General features: G+C 60.3%; 1 protein-coding gene and 1 long non-coding RNA gene across 3 annotated transcripts in view; both read right to left on the bottom strand.

Annotated features, from left to right (window-relative positions):
- Positions 1 to 1380: 1380 nt before the first annotated feature.
- On the bottom strand, positions 1381 to 4275 carry LOC116498339. Its single transcript, XR_004254173.1, has 2 exons — positions 3914 to 4275; positions 1381 to 3453 (listed from the first exon to the last, which is right to left on the bottom strand). It is a non-coding gene; the product is annotated as an uncharacterized LOC116498339 (long non-coding RNA).
- Positions 4276 to 5410: 1135 nt separating this feature from the next.
- The window catches only part of LASP1 (LIM and SH3 protein 1), a 28659-nt gene continuing 19109 nt past the window's right edge, over positions 5411 to 14960 (bottom strand). For both annotated transcript variants that reach the window (XM_032202839.1, XM_032202840.1), the window contains 4 exons: positions 10678 to 10785; positions 8092 to 8248; positions 7820 to 7926; positions 5411 to 7515 (listed from right to left, as the gene is read on the bottom strand). In XM_032202839.1, the coding sequence (XP_032058730.1) occupies positions 7342 to 7515; positions 7820 to 7926; positions 8092 to 8248; positions 10678 to 10785 (546 nt within the window). In that variant the 3' untranslated portion in view covers positions 5411 to 7341. The remainder of the gene's footprint in view (positions 7516 to 7819; positions 7927 to 8091; positions 8249 to 10677; positions 10786 to 14960) is intronic.

Here is a 14960-nt window from a genome sequence, read left to right as displayed (position 1 = left end):
AACAATTTAACTGTTTTGATTAAGCAGTTTGATCTTTCTTTTCCTTCAAACTCCAGGTGCCTTTTAACCAATAAAGCGGAAGAAACTTCAAATCCCTCTCCCCGCCTACTGTAGTAACTGAACTGTTAACGTGTATTTGCCTTTCATAGGACCTAGCTAAGCTGAAGACAAGTTAAATAAATACACATAGGCCAAGGTCACCATTTCAGTAAAGTATATAAATGTTTGCTACTTACAAAAACCTTTGATTTTCTGCTATATTGCCTTCAAAACAAGAACACATAATATGTAATAAACCCCACTTACTTTCCTGTGCATTGCTTACAACATGGTTATTTTCTTCATGTTACCAAATACTCTTCTTCTCCACCTGAATGACTTTCCAGATGTTTTAGAGTTCCTTTAGGACTGGATTTTAGCTGCAGATACCTATGATGAGCTTCTGAAAGCCTGGCTCCAACCGCAGGAAGCAGCTGAAATGATACCAATTTATCTCTGCTGCCCTCACTTGATTTTGTCAGTAATGAGCTGCCAACAACCCTGTGATGATTTGCTGGGAAGTTTGAACGTTAAAAACTCCTGCGACATTCTTTGAATAGACAATTACAGAGAGGATTTGTCTACATTCAGGAGTGGCTACGGGAAGTAAATCTGCTGAGGATCTTTGTGCTGTGCCGGTAGATGGCAGAGGTGAAACCTTTCCCTGAGAGCAGGCGTGCCTGCCAGCAGTTGCTCACAACATCCCTTTTTTCTAGCTGTTTGAAGGTTATGTGGGAGAGCACGCTGCAGTACCACGATTGTGCTGTAGCTACTCACAATTTGTGAAGTGAGCAAAATGCAAGAGTCTTTGTCTGAAACCCTCTCAGTGAACGGAGTGCCCCCAAACTGATCGCTAACGATCTCAAAATCCGAGGGAAAACAGACTTGCAGTGCACGTAGCCAAGAAGCAGCTGAGGCGGAATGCTCCAGCCCAGCTCGTTACCATCCCTCCCCTTGCAAGCAGCACTCGCTACCAATAAATAACCTCAGCAGATGAAATTCGGAATAATGGAGCAGAGCCTTCAGCCGCCGCATCTCCTCGGCCCATTGTGTTTCTCGTGTGTGATGCTGCTCTGCCGTGCAGCGACACAAAGAGCCGCAGGATGGGTGGGGGTTCCCTATGTCCCTGCTCCTGGGGCCGATAAATTTCAGCCCATCACAAGGAGTGCCATTGTGCGAGCACAGCGATACGGGAAAAGTAAGTTCTTTGATTCACTGGCAGCAGGCGGCACAGATGAAATGCCAGCTCTGCCGGCGCTAGCTCGCTCCTGCAGCAGATCCTCCAGGAATGCGAGTTCTGTGTAGCTGCCAAACGTTAATTATTGATGGCTTTATTAGTTATTATTAATCACTGCTCTTTTTCTTACACACACAATAGCTCAGCAAGCGTTTGGCGTTAGCTTCGGATTTCTGCAGCGTTCATACATGCGCCAACGCTTCCACCAGACAAGGACTTTCCTTCCCCACGGATCAAAGCTCAGACCCACCGGAGCAGAGCTTCCCGAACCAGATTTGTCTGAACTGGAAGACGACCCCTGCAGCATCACCACCTCGTCACCTCCCGCAATTAAACACCGCTGGGCTAACGGCATCCAGGTGGGGAGCCCCGGGCCGCACAGCTGGAGAGGTGACAGCGACACTGGAGAACCTGGTGCGTCCTCCTCCACCGCCGATTTCTAACTGGAGTCAACAGCACCCCGCTGGGATGAGAAGCAAAATTCCCCCTGTGCTGTTGCTGCCCTGGTCAGACTGAGACTGATCCCGACTGCAGCTGGAGCCGTGGACTGGAGGACCGTACCCGCACTGCTCCGGCTGTCCCACGTCTGTCGTGGCCGTCCGTCTGTCCGCAGGCACCTCTCCAGCCCTGCTCAGCCTCACACCTCGCAGAGCAGCTGCTGGTCCCCAGCACCGAGCTGGCTGATGTGGGGCGATCGTTATGCAGAGCTGGCTGGTTCGTAAGGCCCTCCGAGGCGAGCGGAGCGCTCAGAGGAAGAGAAAATTATTGTTCCTGGTTTCACACTCAGCTGAGTTTCCATTCCACGCATTCCTCCTTACTCACTCTCCCTTAATCACTGCAGATGTTGACATCAGATACAGGCTCACGGAGCGGAGCTTAGCGAGAACATGACTTATGTTTGAAGAAATTCCTCCCAGAATATTTCAGGCTTCTGATTTTCGACTATATTTGGTGTGGAGCGAGCAGAAGCCGCTCCAGCATTGCGGGGTGCCTGGGGCTGAGGCCGCGGTGCCCAGACCGCCCTGGGAGCCTCAGGCAAAGTCCCCAACCTCGCGTTTCTCTGGGAGTTTTACCAGCAGGAAACCAGCTGGCAGCACCGACCTCATGCAGCGTTCCCGACCCCACAACCCCTCTCCTTTCTGTGCCTCATCCTCCCCAAAGTCTCGCCCACCAGCTCCAGCGCGCCCGTGGGTGCCTGCGCTGGGCCCTGTCCTCTGCCACCCACCCCTGCTGGTGCCGGGGGTGAGGGATGGGGCACTGGCAGCTGTCCCCGTTGGAGGTGTTTCAGGTGTTTATTACTTTCAAGGAAAAAGTGCTCTGGGATAGGCCAGGGCCCCAAAAACCTCATCCTCTAGGAGGCCGACACACACGGCCTGCCAAGCGTCTGCGCATTGGGGATGGCCTGAGGGCAGAGCTCGGTGCGGGGCTTCATAAAAGGACAGGAAAAAATCCTGCGGGTGCCCCGACACCTTCCCAGACCTCCCAAAGCTGGGGAAAATGCAGCTCTGTAATGGTCTTACTGCCCCACCGAGATTTCCATCGGATGAAAAATGTTTCTTTGGTGCGCTGAGATGAACGGAGACCTCGGGGTGGTGGGGGGCACTCGAGGGAGGCTGAGCCCCCGTGCGGCTGCTCGGGCACCCTCTGGGCTGGGTCAGGGACCCCGATGCCTCCTCTGTGGCTGCCCTCACACCACGATTTTGCCACCTCCTTGTCCTCCCCGCAGCCTGCAGGATGCCTGGCACCCCTCCGAGGAGCGGGGTTTGCCCCCCAGGGGCAGTGGGATGCACGTTCCGGCTCAGCACAGACACCACAGGTGCGCTCGCCCCCTCCCGTGTCATTCCTCCTTTTTATTTCACCTCTTTGAACACTTTCCCCCCCCCCCAAAAAAAAAAAATTGCTTTCCAAAACAGAACCCAAATCCTGGACCTCGGAAGTGCTCATCCCAAGGGGATAAGCCATATGGGGGGGGGGGGGCAGGACCCTTCGCCTCCCTCCCGGCAGCATCCCTCAGTGGGGCAGCGGGCGTGCGGTGTCCCCCCCCCACCCCATCTCCCCTCCGTCACCCCCCAGCAGTGCCGACCCCGCGCTGCTCCCTCCTCCGGCGTGGGGAGCCGCTCGCTTGTGAGGGCTGAGGCTTTTCCAGAAGGATCCGAGCGAGCTGAGCCGGGCAGCAGCTGCAGGAGAGAAAGGAGATGCTCGCGTGAGCTGCACCCCGGGATTGGGGGGGCAGCACGAGCGAGCACAGGCAGCAGCAGCACCCCCCCCCACAAGCACAGGGAGCCCCCTGGCTGATTATGGGGGGCACCGGGACCCCCCCAGCTCCTCTACGCTGATGCAACCCGGATCTCTCCTTGCGTCTCCCCAGCGCTGTTCCCTTTCTCCCCCTCGCGGGGACAAAAGCCGTGAGAGGGAAGGGGCCGAGGAGCCCCCGCGGGGCCTTGGAAACCCAACGCCGGTGCCCTGCTGCCAGCACCCAGCAGGGAAAGGCTGCGCTGGGGCCCGGCTGCTGCAGCCAGGCAGGGGGAGCAGGAGCTGACGGCAATAATAAATAAATTATAACCCCCCCCTTCTCCCCCTCAGCCACGTCCCTCCCCAGGAATCAAAGCCTGGCCTGATGAGTCGCAGACGTCTCACCTGCACCGTGGGCTTCTCCCCAGGCTGGTGCCGAGCCCCCTCTCCCCCGGCATCTCTCTAGAGCATGTAGATGATGTAGGAGAGGATCACCAGGCCGACGATGGCGAAAAACATCAGGATGAAAATATCCAGCATGGTGAGCAGGCAGCCAGCGGGGCGGGGGCTGCCGGGGGCTCCCTGCCGGGCGCAGCAGCAGGGGGATGCTCGGCACGGCCGCCGCTGCCGCTCGCCCTTCCCCGGCCCCGCTCGGGGTGGAGATGACGCCGAGCTGCCCGAGGTGCTCGCCAGCAGCTGGGGAGGATGAGAAAGGATGAGAAAGGGACGAACGCGCGCGGTCAGATGGGGCTGCAGCCTTGCACGGGTGGAGGAGCGCTCACGCAGCGCGCAGCGGGCTCCCTGGAGGCAGCAGCTGCCTGCAGCAGGGTGGTTTCGCCCCTGCTCGCTGCTGCCCGAACCGCTGCTTCGTTGCTGGGGGTGCCCACGGGAACGTGACCGAAAGGGCCCAGGATTTGGGGGACAGAGCGACGAGGAGCCTCCTTCTCCCAAAGCTGATGTCGGTCGCCTGGGACCGCGTTGAGCGCTCAGCTTTTGGAGCCCAGCACCCCCGGGCCAGGAGGCTGTAGCATCCTTGTAGCATCCTTTGCTCTGTGTCCGAACACCTGCGTCGGTGCTGTTTGAAGCGACGTGGCTGTCAGTGAGCAGCAGCAGCAGCCACGGAGCCTTAGTTTTATTTTTTCAGCTAGTGCTGTGGGTGTGCAGAGCATCCCTCACTCACCTTCAAGGTTTTTTTTTCTCCCACCTCCAAGCACCGATGCTGTTCAAAACCCCACCTGGGGAGGATGCAGCCACCGAGCTGAGCTGTCGCCGGCTGCTCCTGCGCACGGGGCCTGGCGGAGCTGGGGGGGACCCAGTGCCACGTCCCCATCCAGGCTCAGCCCTTCCACTCCAGCGGGGGCTTTCCCCTCCGTGGGGAAGGGGCTGGGGCCAGCCTGCAGCCCGCGTGCCTGCAGCTTCCCCAGGAGGGCAGGAGAAGCCCACAGGGGAGCTGTTTGCCCCCAGGTCTGGGCTCTGGGCTGAACCCAAACAGATCCCAGAGCCACGATGTAAGGGGGGCACTCGGCCTCCAATGGCAAGACCCCCAAAAGGGCTGGCATCTCTGCCCCAGGAGGGTTTCTCCCCACTGCCCTGCTTGCAGCTGTGCTTTCCCTGGCAGCAGTAGCCGGGGAATGTCACCTTTGTGGGTCCCTGTTGTGGCTCTGGGTGCTCTCCAGGTGGCATCCAACGGTCCCTGTGCTCAGGGAGCCCCCCCAGACACCAAGCACACCCCTGGCCTTAAAAAACTGCACCCAGCGACAGCGGCACCCACCCCAGCCAGGCAGAAATAAGGACCCCAACACCCGCAGCCCCCAGGCCTCCCCCCCCCAAATGTCCTAAGGGGGCAAGAGAATGGGTGGAAAACGGAGAGCAAAGCAACCACAATTAAACTCCAGCACAATCGGCAGGTAAAAATTATACTTTTATTTTTGAGTAAACCAGGAAGGAGAATCAATTGGTCTGTTCCATTTGACAGCTCGCTTAAAAAGGCCAAATCATGTTTTATTCATGGATGCTCAACCCGAGGGGAAGGAGTACACAAGGACAAACCCCAATCAAGCAACGGATCCGGAAGAAAACACGTTCTAAGCTCAGCACCGAGATGCAACCGGGGAAGCAAAGATGGATGAGGTCTATTTTACACATGATGAGAAGCAATTTAGCTTTTAATTTTTTTTTTTTAATCATTTTATTTATTTATTTATTTTAAATACAGGTTTAGGTGCTTTTCAGCTATGAAAAAAGGCAAAAAAGTGCATAAGTTGAGAGAAAAGGCAGAAATCAAGCAGTAAGAGGTTTGTTTCCCATGGCTGGGGGAGAAAGGGGCAGGGCAGGGGCAGGGAGACTTAGGACAATGGTTTCCAGGTAGCATTAAAAAAAGGTCCGTATACCAAAACGGAATCGCCTGTGTTATTATTTGGTCCATTAAAAAACGGTTTATTCACATTGACACTTCCCCCCCCGCAGCTCCCAGACAAGGACGTGATTAAGAACAGGGTGAGCAGGGAGGGACGCGGGCTCCTCCGCTCCCTCTCCCCGACCCTCGGGCTCGCTCGTTTTAGCACCGACTGGGATTCCCATCCCGTTGAACCCACCCCGGCTGCCTCTGGGGTCCCCAAAGGGATGGATGGCAGTGCCAGGAACCCCGGCCACGCTTCTCCTCCCGTCGCAGCCGGCTGGGAAACGAGCCAGGAGCAAGATGCTCGCCTCTCCTGCTGGGGGGCTCTGGCCCCGCTGCGCCCCAAACCCCATCTCCAGTCACCCCAACCCTGCAACCCGGTGTGCTTTGAGAAAGGGGACTGCAAGCAGGAGGCACGGGGTCCTCTCCCACTCCGTGAGGCCGTCCCCATGGACGTGGCCCCAGATGGAGCCAAGGAATGTCTGAATTTGGCCATTTTGGTCCCTCGGGGCAGGAGCTCCTCGCTCCTCCCTCCCCGCGCGCAGGTTTCCAGTTTTACCCGTCCCTGCTCAGCCCCGGGACCCCCGCAGCCCAAAGGAGAAGGGGACGGGGATGTGCTTTGAAATTTTGGTCCGTGATGCGATCCCAAGTCAGCGGTGGCCCCAAAAGCCACCACTGCTGGGGACCAGTGAGAGGTGGGAGGCAGCGTGGGGGCTCAGGGTGCCAAATCTCCGCCGGGGGGGACAGGCACCGGGACGCTCCCCAGCACGGTGGCAGAGGGGGAAGAGCTTCCACGCTCAGCCCAGAAGAGGCACAGGGATGGGGGCCGATCCTGCCACCTCCCCAGACCATCTGCCAGGCGGGTGGGGGGCTCAGGAGGGTCCCAAATGGCCCGCAGCAGCGAGAGAAAAACAGGAAGGGTCCGACTTGAACCGCAAACGTTCTTCTGGTTCATCCATCCCGGTGCGAGGTGGGGGGATTTGGTCCCAGCAGAGGGTCTGCTGCTCCCTCTGCACCAGCTCCCAGCGACCTGGCTGCTTCCCCCAGCCCTGAACTGCCCGAGCACCGAGGAGGGGGGTCCCCCAGCTGGCACGGGTGCCCCAGCCCCTCCGGAAGGCTAGAGAAGGGGGGGAGACTGAGGGAGAAGGAAAGCGATGGCCGTTTGGTCTCCTGAGCCCCCACCATCCCCTGCAGACAGTCCCTCAGTCCCGACAGAGCGAGAAGGAAGCTAAAATTGGCAAGAGGAACCAGAGGCGGCTGCAGAAACACAAAAGAAACCGAAATGTCGGCTCCGGCAGGGCACGCTGGAGAAGGGGGTGCTGGGGGGGAGAGGGAGAGAGGAAGGGAGGGAGGGAGACGCACACACACACACGCACACACACACACACTGGGGCTGGCAGGGGGGGGGCTTGCACGCCCCGTCCCCTCCCGCGGCTCAGATGGCCTCCACGTAGTTGGCGGGGAGCATGCCCGTGTCGCCCGTGCGCTCCACCGTGCCGTACATCCACCCGTCGTCGATCTGCTGCACGTTGATGATGGTGTCGCCGTCCTGGAAGGAGACCTCGTCTTCGTCGGCCGCGTTGTAGTCGTAGACGGCGCGGAAACGCTTCTGTGGGGAGAGAGAGGAGGGTGGGTGGGCACGGGGCTGGCTCCAGGAGGGTCCCACCGAGCACTCCCCACCCTGGGAGCTGTGCCGGAGCCAGGAGGTCCTCACTGGGCACCGCTGAGGGATGCTGGTGGCAGAAAGAGCCACGGAAAAAGCAAGAACCCGGCACCCACGGGCACTTTCCGAACTGCTCCTCCCCGGCACAGCCTGCGGGCACCGGGAGCAGCTTCCCAGCAGCAACCCCTGACCCTCAGGGGATGGAAAGCGGTGGCACGGTGGGCGCGGTGGAGCCCCGGGGTGTACTCACCCCCCCTCCAGAAGGAGCGTTGCGCTGCGTGGAGGCTGGTGCCGCGGGCTCCTTGTAGCCGTAGGACTGAGACGACAGCTGCTGCTGCTGCTGCTGCTGCTGGTAAACTGGGAAGGAAGGATTGGGGCTGTCAGCCAGAGCTGCGGCTGGGCGCTGGGCTTCGGGGGGGCACACGAAGCCCCCCAGCGAGGTTGTGCAAGGCTCTAGCGGCCGACAGGGCTGGAGGGGAGCGGAGCAGAGCTGCCAGCCCTTGGCGGAGCCCTGCGCCCTACCTGGGTTGCTGGGCTGGACGTGATGAGACGGCTGCTGCTGCTGCTCTGCGGGTCTGCGGTAATTGGTGCTTTCCTGGGAGTTCCTGCGCTCCATCTCGGCACCCTCGCTGGGGCTGGGGCCCATCCTGCTCCTCTCAAACTCTTCGTGGTACTTTATCTGCAGGGGCAGAAGGGACAAAAGAGGTCAGAGCGCAGCCTGGGCAGCTCTGCTCCTGTGCTGGCCTTGGTCCCCCAGTGACTGCAGCAGCTCCCGAAGCTTTTTGGGGCCAAGAGCATCCTTCAGCTGCTCCCAGCTCGCTGCTGTTTGCCTCTGAGGGCAGCACGGCTGGGTCTGCCTGAGCACAGCGCTCCTCCTCGCCCCGACCGGGACGTGCACCAAGGTCTGAGGAGAGGAGCAGGCGGTCTGAGACCCCCGGAGGCTCCCCCTCTCTGCCCAGAGAAAGGAGCTTTCAGGATCCCCAGGGTGGGATATGTCAAGTTTTCAGGTGTGGGTGAGATTCAGGGCCAGGCTCCCAAGCCCCTACACCGCAGGAGCGTGGAGCTTTAGGAATTTCTCTCCGCACACAGCGTGCCAGTTGTGCAAATCCCCAACCCACGGCCAGGTGCAGCCTGTGGCGCTCCTCAAACCTGCTCCCAGCTGGCCCTAACCAAAAACCCCCCAGGCTCTCCCAGTGCAGGAGGCCCAGCAGATCCCACCAGCCGCACCTCACCAAAAAAAAAAAGGAAAGGGTTAACCCACGGGCCTAGGAAACCAATTAATGGCCACGTGTGTTAATGAATACCCTGAATGCTGGAAGGCACCTGGAGCCCATTTGCCTGCTGGTTAAACAGTTACAGAAGCGCACCAGGGGCTCCTGGTGCAGGGGGGAGCAAAGCCTGGAGGAGTTGCTCCCTGGGGAAGGGGAACGCTGCAGGGACACCTTTGGGACAGCACCTTCAGAGGCAGGGGCTCAGCCTTTGCACAGCCCCATTTCGAGGCTTCCCGACGTGCAGAGGGTGTCGTGGGGCACCGTGCTGCAGAGACGTTGGTGCTGCTGCCCCTGCGAGCCCTGCTGCTCGCTCACCCTTTGGATTAAAACCCTGCCTGCGGGGCCAGGCTTTGTGCAGGCAGCGGGGCTGTTCCCACGCCTGCGCTAAGTGGGTCACTGCCACCCCAGGCTGGCAGCCAGCAGCCCCTGGGGAAGCAGCTCAGGACGGCTCCATGGCTGGGAGGGGGCCGAGCAGCCCCCTCGGGGTTCAAAGGGGGGGGTCTGAGGGCAGATAGCACCCTGCAGCTCCCCAGGGAGTGAGCACGGAGCTCGCCAGAGAACTGCACAATGAGATCAAAAGGCGAGGGAATAAACAACCCCCTCCCGCCCCGCCGGGCATTGCTGTGTTTGTGCACGCGTGGGGCTCCTTCAAGCGCGCTCCCTCGTGGGGTGCAGGCACAAAACCTTCCCTCTGTACCCTGGTGCGAGCCCGGATCCTGCTTCCTTGGGGACAGCCAGCAGCTCCCACCATGGCCTTGTCCCCGAGGCAGGCACTTGGTAAGGATGGAGGAGCTCCCCGGGCTGCACCCCAGAGCTGGGGCAAAGGCAGAGCGCACGTCGTGCCCGGGGGGCTGCGGGGAAGGAGGAGGTGGGCTGGGTGCCAGGGCTGGGGGGAGCTCGGTGCCTGCCCCGCTTCCAAGCTCGGTCCCACCGGGTCCTGCTCTGGGCACTGCAGACCCCAAAGGGGGCAGGGAGCCCCTGAGAGGAAACCCAAACCCGAGAGGTTTCTCGTGCTCGGCTGCATCTCCGGGGGCAGGCTTTGAGCGAGGAGCCAGCTCCCAGCCCTGCCTGCTGCTAGGCCGGGTTTTGCAACAGCTCCCGGCGGTTTGATAAGGAACAAACTCGACTTTCACTATCAGGGAAAGGTGAATTAACCCTCGGCACGCTGCTGAAGGCTTCCGAGCTCCCTTGCCACAACGCCTGCAGTACAGGGCTGAGCTTGGGAAGGGGAGAAGCTCCCAGCCTGAGGCAGCAGCTGCAGGAGCGCATCCTCCTCTCCCCATGGCAGCATCCATCCATCCATCCCTCCATCCATCCATGTCCATGTTATCACCTGCCAAAGAACCAGCATCTGGAGGGTGCGGGACGCAGCACAACCTGTGGGGCCAGCTGCCCCCCACCTCGGACACGGGGCTGCTCCTTTCGGAAGGGAGCGGGGTCCCTCGCGGACCCAGGAGGGAGCTCAGCTTCCAGGAGGCCGAGCGAGGATGGAGATGCTGCCCTCAGAAACCCTCCCCCCGTGTCGGCACCAAGGCAGGACGGTGACAGGAGGGGGACCTGCTGCTGTTTGCCACCAACACGTGAGCAGCCGGGTGGATGCAAAGGGCTTGGTACCTCTTTGGGTACGGCGACAGCCTCAGCCACCAGCTCCAGCCTTCGCAGGATGGAGGAGCTGGGAAATGTGTAAAAGGGATGCACGGAGCCTGGACGAGGCAGGCTTTAAGGTCGACACAGCCCCGTGTGCGTGCGAGCAGCTCTGTGCTCTACCCCCCCCCGTGCAGCTCCCCCCTGGTCTCCTCGGCAGCGGCACCGGGCGCGGAGCTCAGAGGCTACTCACGTTGCTGATCTGATCCTGAGTCTTTTTGATTCTCTGCAGCTCCGGGGTGTCAGCCACCACGCTGAAGCCTTTTCCCTTGTTCTTCTCAAACTCCTCCTTGTAGCGAATCTGGGTGGAATGGAGAAAAAAAAAAAACAAAACAGATTTAGCCATGGGGGAAACCCAGCGCATGCAGCAGCTGTGTTCAGCAGGACAGGACCTCACCGTGACCCACGCTCTTCGTGACAAGCAGCAGCTTTCTAGCTGGGCCTCTGGCTTGCTCTGGAGACCCCCTCACGTACCCAGTAAGAGCAAATCGGGGCACTGCCAGGAGCCGAGGCACACCAACAGCTTCCTATGCACCGACTGCTCTGCTTTCTCTTTCAGCAGGGGCCGGGGTGACTTGGATTTACGCCGAATTCCCCCCGTGGCCTCGCAGAGCACAAGTCGCATGGCACAGATCACCTCATCCGTGGCAATCCGCCTGCTTGGGAGCCCCAAGGATTTCGTGAGCTACACCCATACGAGAGCAGCTCTGTGCCGGGGACGTTCAGCAGCCTCTGGAACAGACCCAGCACGGCTACAGCCGAGGCAGGGTGTGGGGACGGAGGCCAGCAGCACACAAACATCCTCCTTTCTGTCTGCCAGACACTGACGTCAGCATCTCTCCCATCACACCCAGGAGCCGAAAAGTCCCGTTTTTACTTGCTCCCCCCTTTTTTTTATATTTTATATTTATTTTAAACAGCTTTACACATCCTTAGGACCCAGGCTTCCAGCTGTCCTGCGGGACGGAGCCGACGCAGCGCCCAAGCCCCGGGTGTCGCTGCGCCCTCGCCCCACTGCTGCGGAAGCAGAAGCACCTTCTGCGGATGCCCAAACCCAACCGCTGCCTCGATTGCTCCGAAAGGGAAGGAAACGCCGAGCAGCTGCTTGGCCAGCTCCGACCAGCGGCTTTGCTGCCATCCAGCCCCCAACAGCCGGGTGCTCGGCTCGCCCTGCGCGCCGCGGGTTGTCGCTGGAGCAGAAAGGTCACCTCCGCCTCCGGGGCAGGAGGAACAAACCTCTCGCCACCCATGCAAGGGGGAGCAGAGCAGCCTGGTGGTGTGTGCACGATGCTGGGCTGAGATGAGGGTGCAGAGCCTGATGGAGAGGGCTGGGAGGGAGCAGAGCCGCTGCTCCCCGGGCAAGTGCTGGTCCCAGTAGGGTCAGACACCGACTGGTGTGTGTGGCCGGCTTCCTGCAAGCCTTCCCGTCCCGCAGGGGGATGGCTGCCTGCCACAGACAGACAGATGGACGGACAGACAGCCGGGAAGCTGGGCTGGCCGCACAAAGGAGTGTGTAGGAGCAGAGCCGAGCCTGTGGGTCGGCCCCGCAGGCACACGTGGCTCCGAGATAAGGCTGGGAGGCAGCGCCATGGGGGAGGCACGATAACGCTGATTTCTTCCCCAAAATGCTGCCATGGAGGCGCTGCCCCAAGCCTTGCCGGGTCGCATCCAGCTGGGTCTGGGGGCACCTTGCAGGAGAGGCTGCCAAGGGTTTTGTGTCGCCGTCTGCAGAAGCCAAAGGGCCACAGCTCCAGAGGGGACGCGCAGGGGTCAGACCCCGCAGCTTCCACCCCTGTGGGGGGCACGGAGCGGGCCCCCAGCTGGAGAGGGGGGCAAAACCAGGCAGGAGGCCAGGGAAAAGGAGATGCCAGGGAAAAGGAGACGCCGTGGTTTGTGTTTGGCAGAAGGGCTGGCGGTGGGAGCGGAGAGCTGCGTCCTTCCCACACCCGCTGGCTCTGGAAGGAGGCAGAGGTGGCTCGGGGGCCACAGGGAGGCACAGGAACAGCTTTGTCCTGACTGTTTTAACAAGCCTGGTGTGGATAAGGCTTGGTACAGCCCCCCCTGGCCAGCATGTGTTGCTGGATGCTTGCTTGCACTCAGGGCTAGCAAAGATCTCCCAAGAGCAGCCCTGGGACACGGGGCCCTCCCTCGTCCTGCCCCAGCCCCTGCTCCAGGGCACCAAACACATCCTTATCCCACAAGCCAGGAGAAATCAAAGCTTTGGAAGCTCGTCAGAGCCTCTGCCCCCACTTCAGAGCCACGGCAGGGATGGTATGAGCCACGAGTCAGGTTAGATTTCCAGCTCAGAAGTGACGTTAGAAGGCAAAGGTTTAATGAACCGGGCTGCGGTGCCTACCCGGGGAGGATATTAATGAAACCAAGATGCCAAAGCACATCAGAGAGGAACGCAGGAGACTGATTTCAAGGCAGAAGCCTCTGCTGGCTCGAAGCAGCGAGAAGCGGAGAAAAACTTCCCTGGCTGGGGTGAGGAACCCATCTCGAACACGATGAGGTGGGAAGCAGCAGCACCACGGTGCTGAGCACCAGGCACAAGGAGCCAGAGGGTAAGGGAGCTGCTACAGAGCCTGGGGGACCCCCGGAGAGGGGGCAGGAGGGATGAAATTGCCAGCCCCAGGGGGCTGCGTTCGTCCTTTATCCGCGCTGCTTTTCATCCAGGCTCTTTTTTTTGGGATCTCCGCAGCCTGCCCGTGGGATGCTGTCCCTGCCATTGTGCTGGGGATGCCGCTCAGAGCAGCACCAACCCCCCAGGCCCCCCAGGAGGGGTCAGTGGGTGCCAGCACCGGCTGCAAACACACAAGCGATGAGCTTTCAGAAAGCCAAGCGAGAGCAAGAAGCTCCAGGCGAGAAGCTAAGCACAAGGCTAAGCACCTCCTTCGATGGGTTCCACGGATTTACCCTCCTAAATCTCACCCCATGCATCCTCCCTGTTTTTCTCCCTGTTTTCCCCCATCTGTAGCACTCAGGGCACGGCAGCCTGGCCCTACAAATTGATGTACAGGGGGTGTCCAACTGCAGGGGGGAGCCTGAAGCTGGTCCCCGGGGCAGGTTAACCCAGGAGCTGGGCTCCGTGCCACCAGGTCCGAGCACTGGGGACAGCACCAGGAGCAGGAGAGGAAGAGAAGGGGTCAGGGGGGAGCTGCTGCCCTTCCTGGCTCTGCTGCAGCACGGCCAGGTCCTGCGGGGCCACAGCCACGGCCGGAAAGGAGGGAGGAAGTGCTCAGAAACGGCGATTTTCTGCTGCTCCCTGCCCTTATATGGGCAGCGGCGCTGTCTGCGCCGGGCTGGGCCAGATTTGGGCACCCGCTGCAGGGCGCAGGGATGAGGGGCAAAGAGACCCCCCCTCAGCAGCCTGGCCACAGGTCCTCACCTCGCTCCTGTCCACGCAGAGCACAGCCACGTGTCTGGCATCCTTCTCCCCTCAATCCCTCAAAATCTTGAGCCCAAGTGGCCCTGGGTGATGGAGGGAGATAAATATATGGGGCTGACCCCTCTGCCTGCTCCTGCTCGCTGCCAGCACCCCGGCTCAGAGCTGCCGTTCATCCAGGGGCTGTATTTAAGAGCCCAGTGACACAAACAGAGCCAGGACCATGAGATTTCCAGACCCACACCCACGCCTCGCCCCATAATAAAACAGGATCCACGCTAACATCCCTGTAGGAGCTAGAGGAAGCCTTCTTGCAGCCCCTCGTGGGTCCCAGCTCAAACAAATTAAACCAGCGCCCACGTCCCCGTCGCTGCCAGCAGCTCCCCGAGGTGCCAGCCGTGCTGCTGCAGGAACGAAACGCTGGGGACAGGAGGGGACAGGAGGGGACAGGAGAGCTACCTGCCTCCCACACCCCCGCAGCCTCCACCCTCGGGCAGGAAAAGCTGCCTCCGGAGCTCCCAATTTGAGGAGTTTGAGAGGAGCCACAGAACGGGAACCCTGCAATTTTCTTGCCACACGTGGGCTGCGAGAGGAGGCTGCAGGCGTAAAAGCTGTCACTTTGGGGACTTATTTAGCTGCAGGAGGTATTATTATCCAGCGTCTGCCAGTGACCGGAACAGAAGACGCCCTCTCGGCACACAAACAGAGGGCACGGGGACGTGCACGAAGCTGCTCCAGCTCCACAAAGCTGTCCTGACACCACCCCGTGCGTGCGGTGGCTCCTCCAGCCCTACCAGGGTGGGACGGGAGCGTTTTGGGTGGATCGAGCTCCTCGGGGACACCCGCGAGCACAGCAGCTCTGCAGGAAGGGCGAAGCTGCTGGGGAGCAGGGATTTTTTTTTTGCTCCTGCCATCAGAACCCTCTGTGGAGGACACAGCCCCACAAATTTCCTTACCCTAAAGCAGCTCCCAGCCACGGCAGCTCTGCAGGGATGCGATGAGGGCTGAGTTTGGCTGTAAATGCTGGCGTGAAGGCGAGGTGTGGCTGTTCACATAACCCTGACCTCGCTCCACGAGGGATTTTACCACTA

The sequence above is a fragment of the Aythya fuligula genome, chromosome 24 (genome assembly GCF_009819795.1).
Source record: "Aythya fuligula isolate bAytFul2 chromosome 24, bAytFul2.pri, whole genome shotgun sequence".
Taxonomy (NCBI): Eukaryota; Metazoa; Chordata; class Aves; order Anseriformes; family Anatidae; genus Aythya; species Aythya fuligula.
This window is presented reverse-complemented; position numbering and strand designations above follow the sequence as displayed.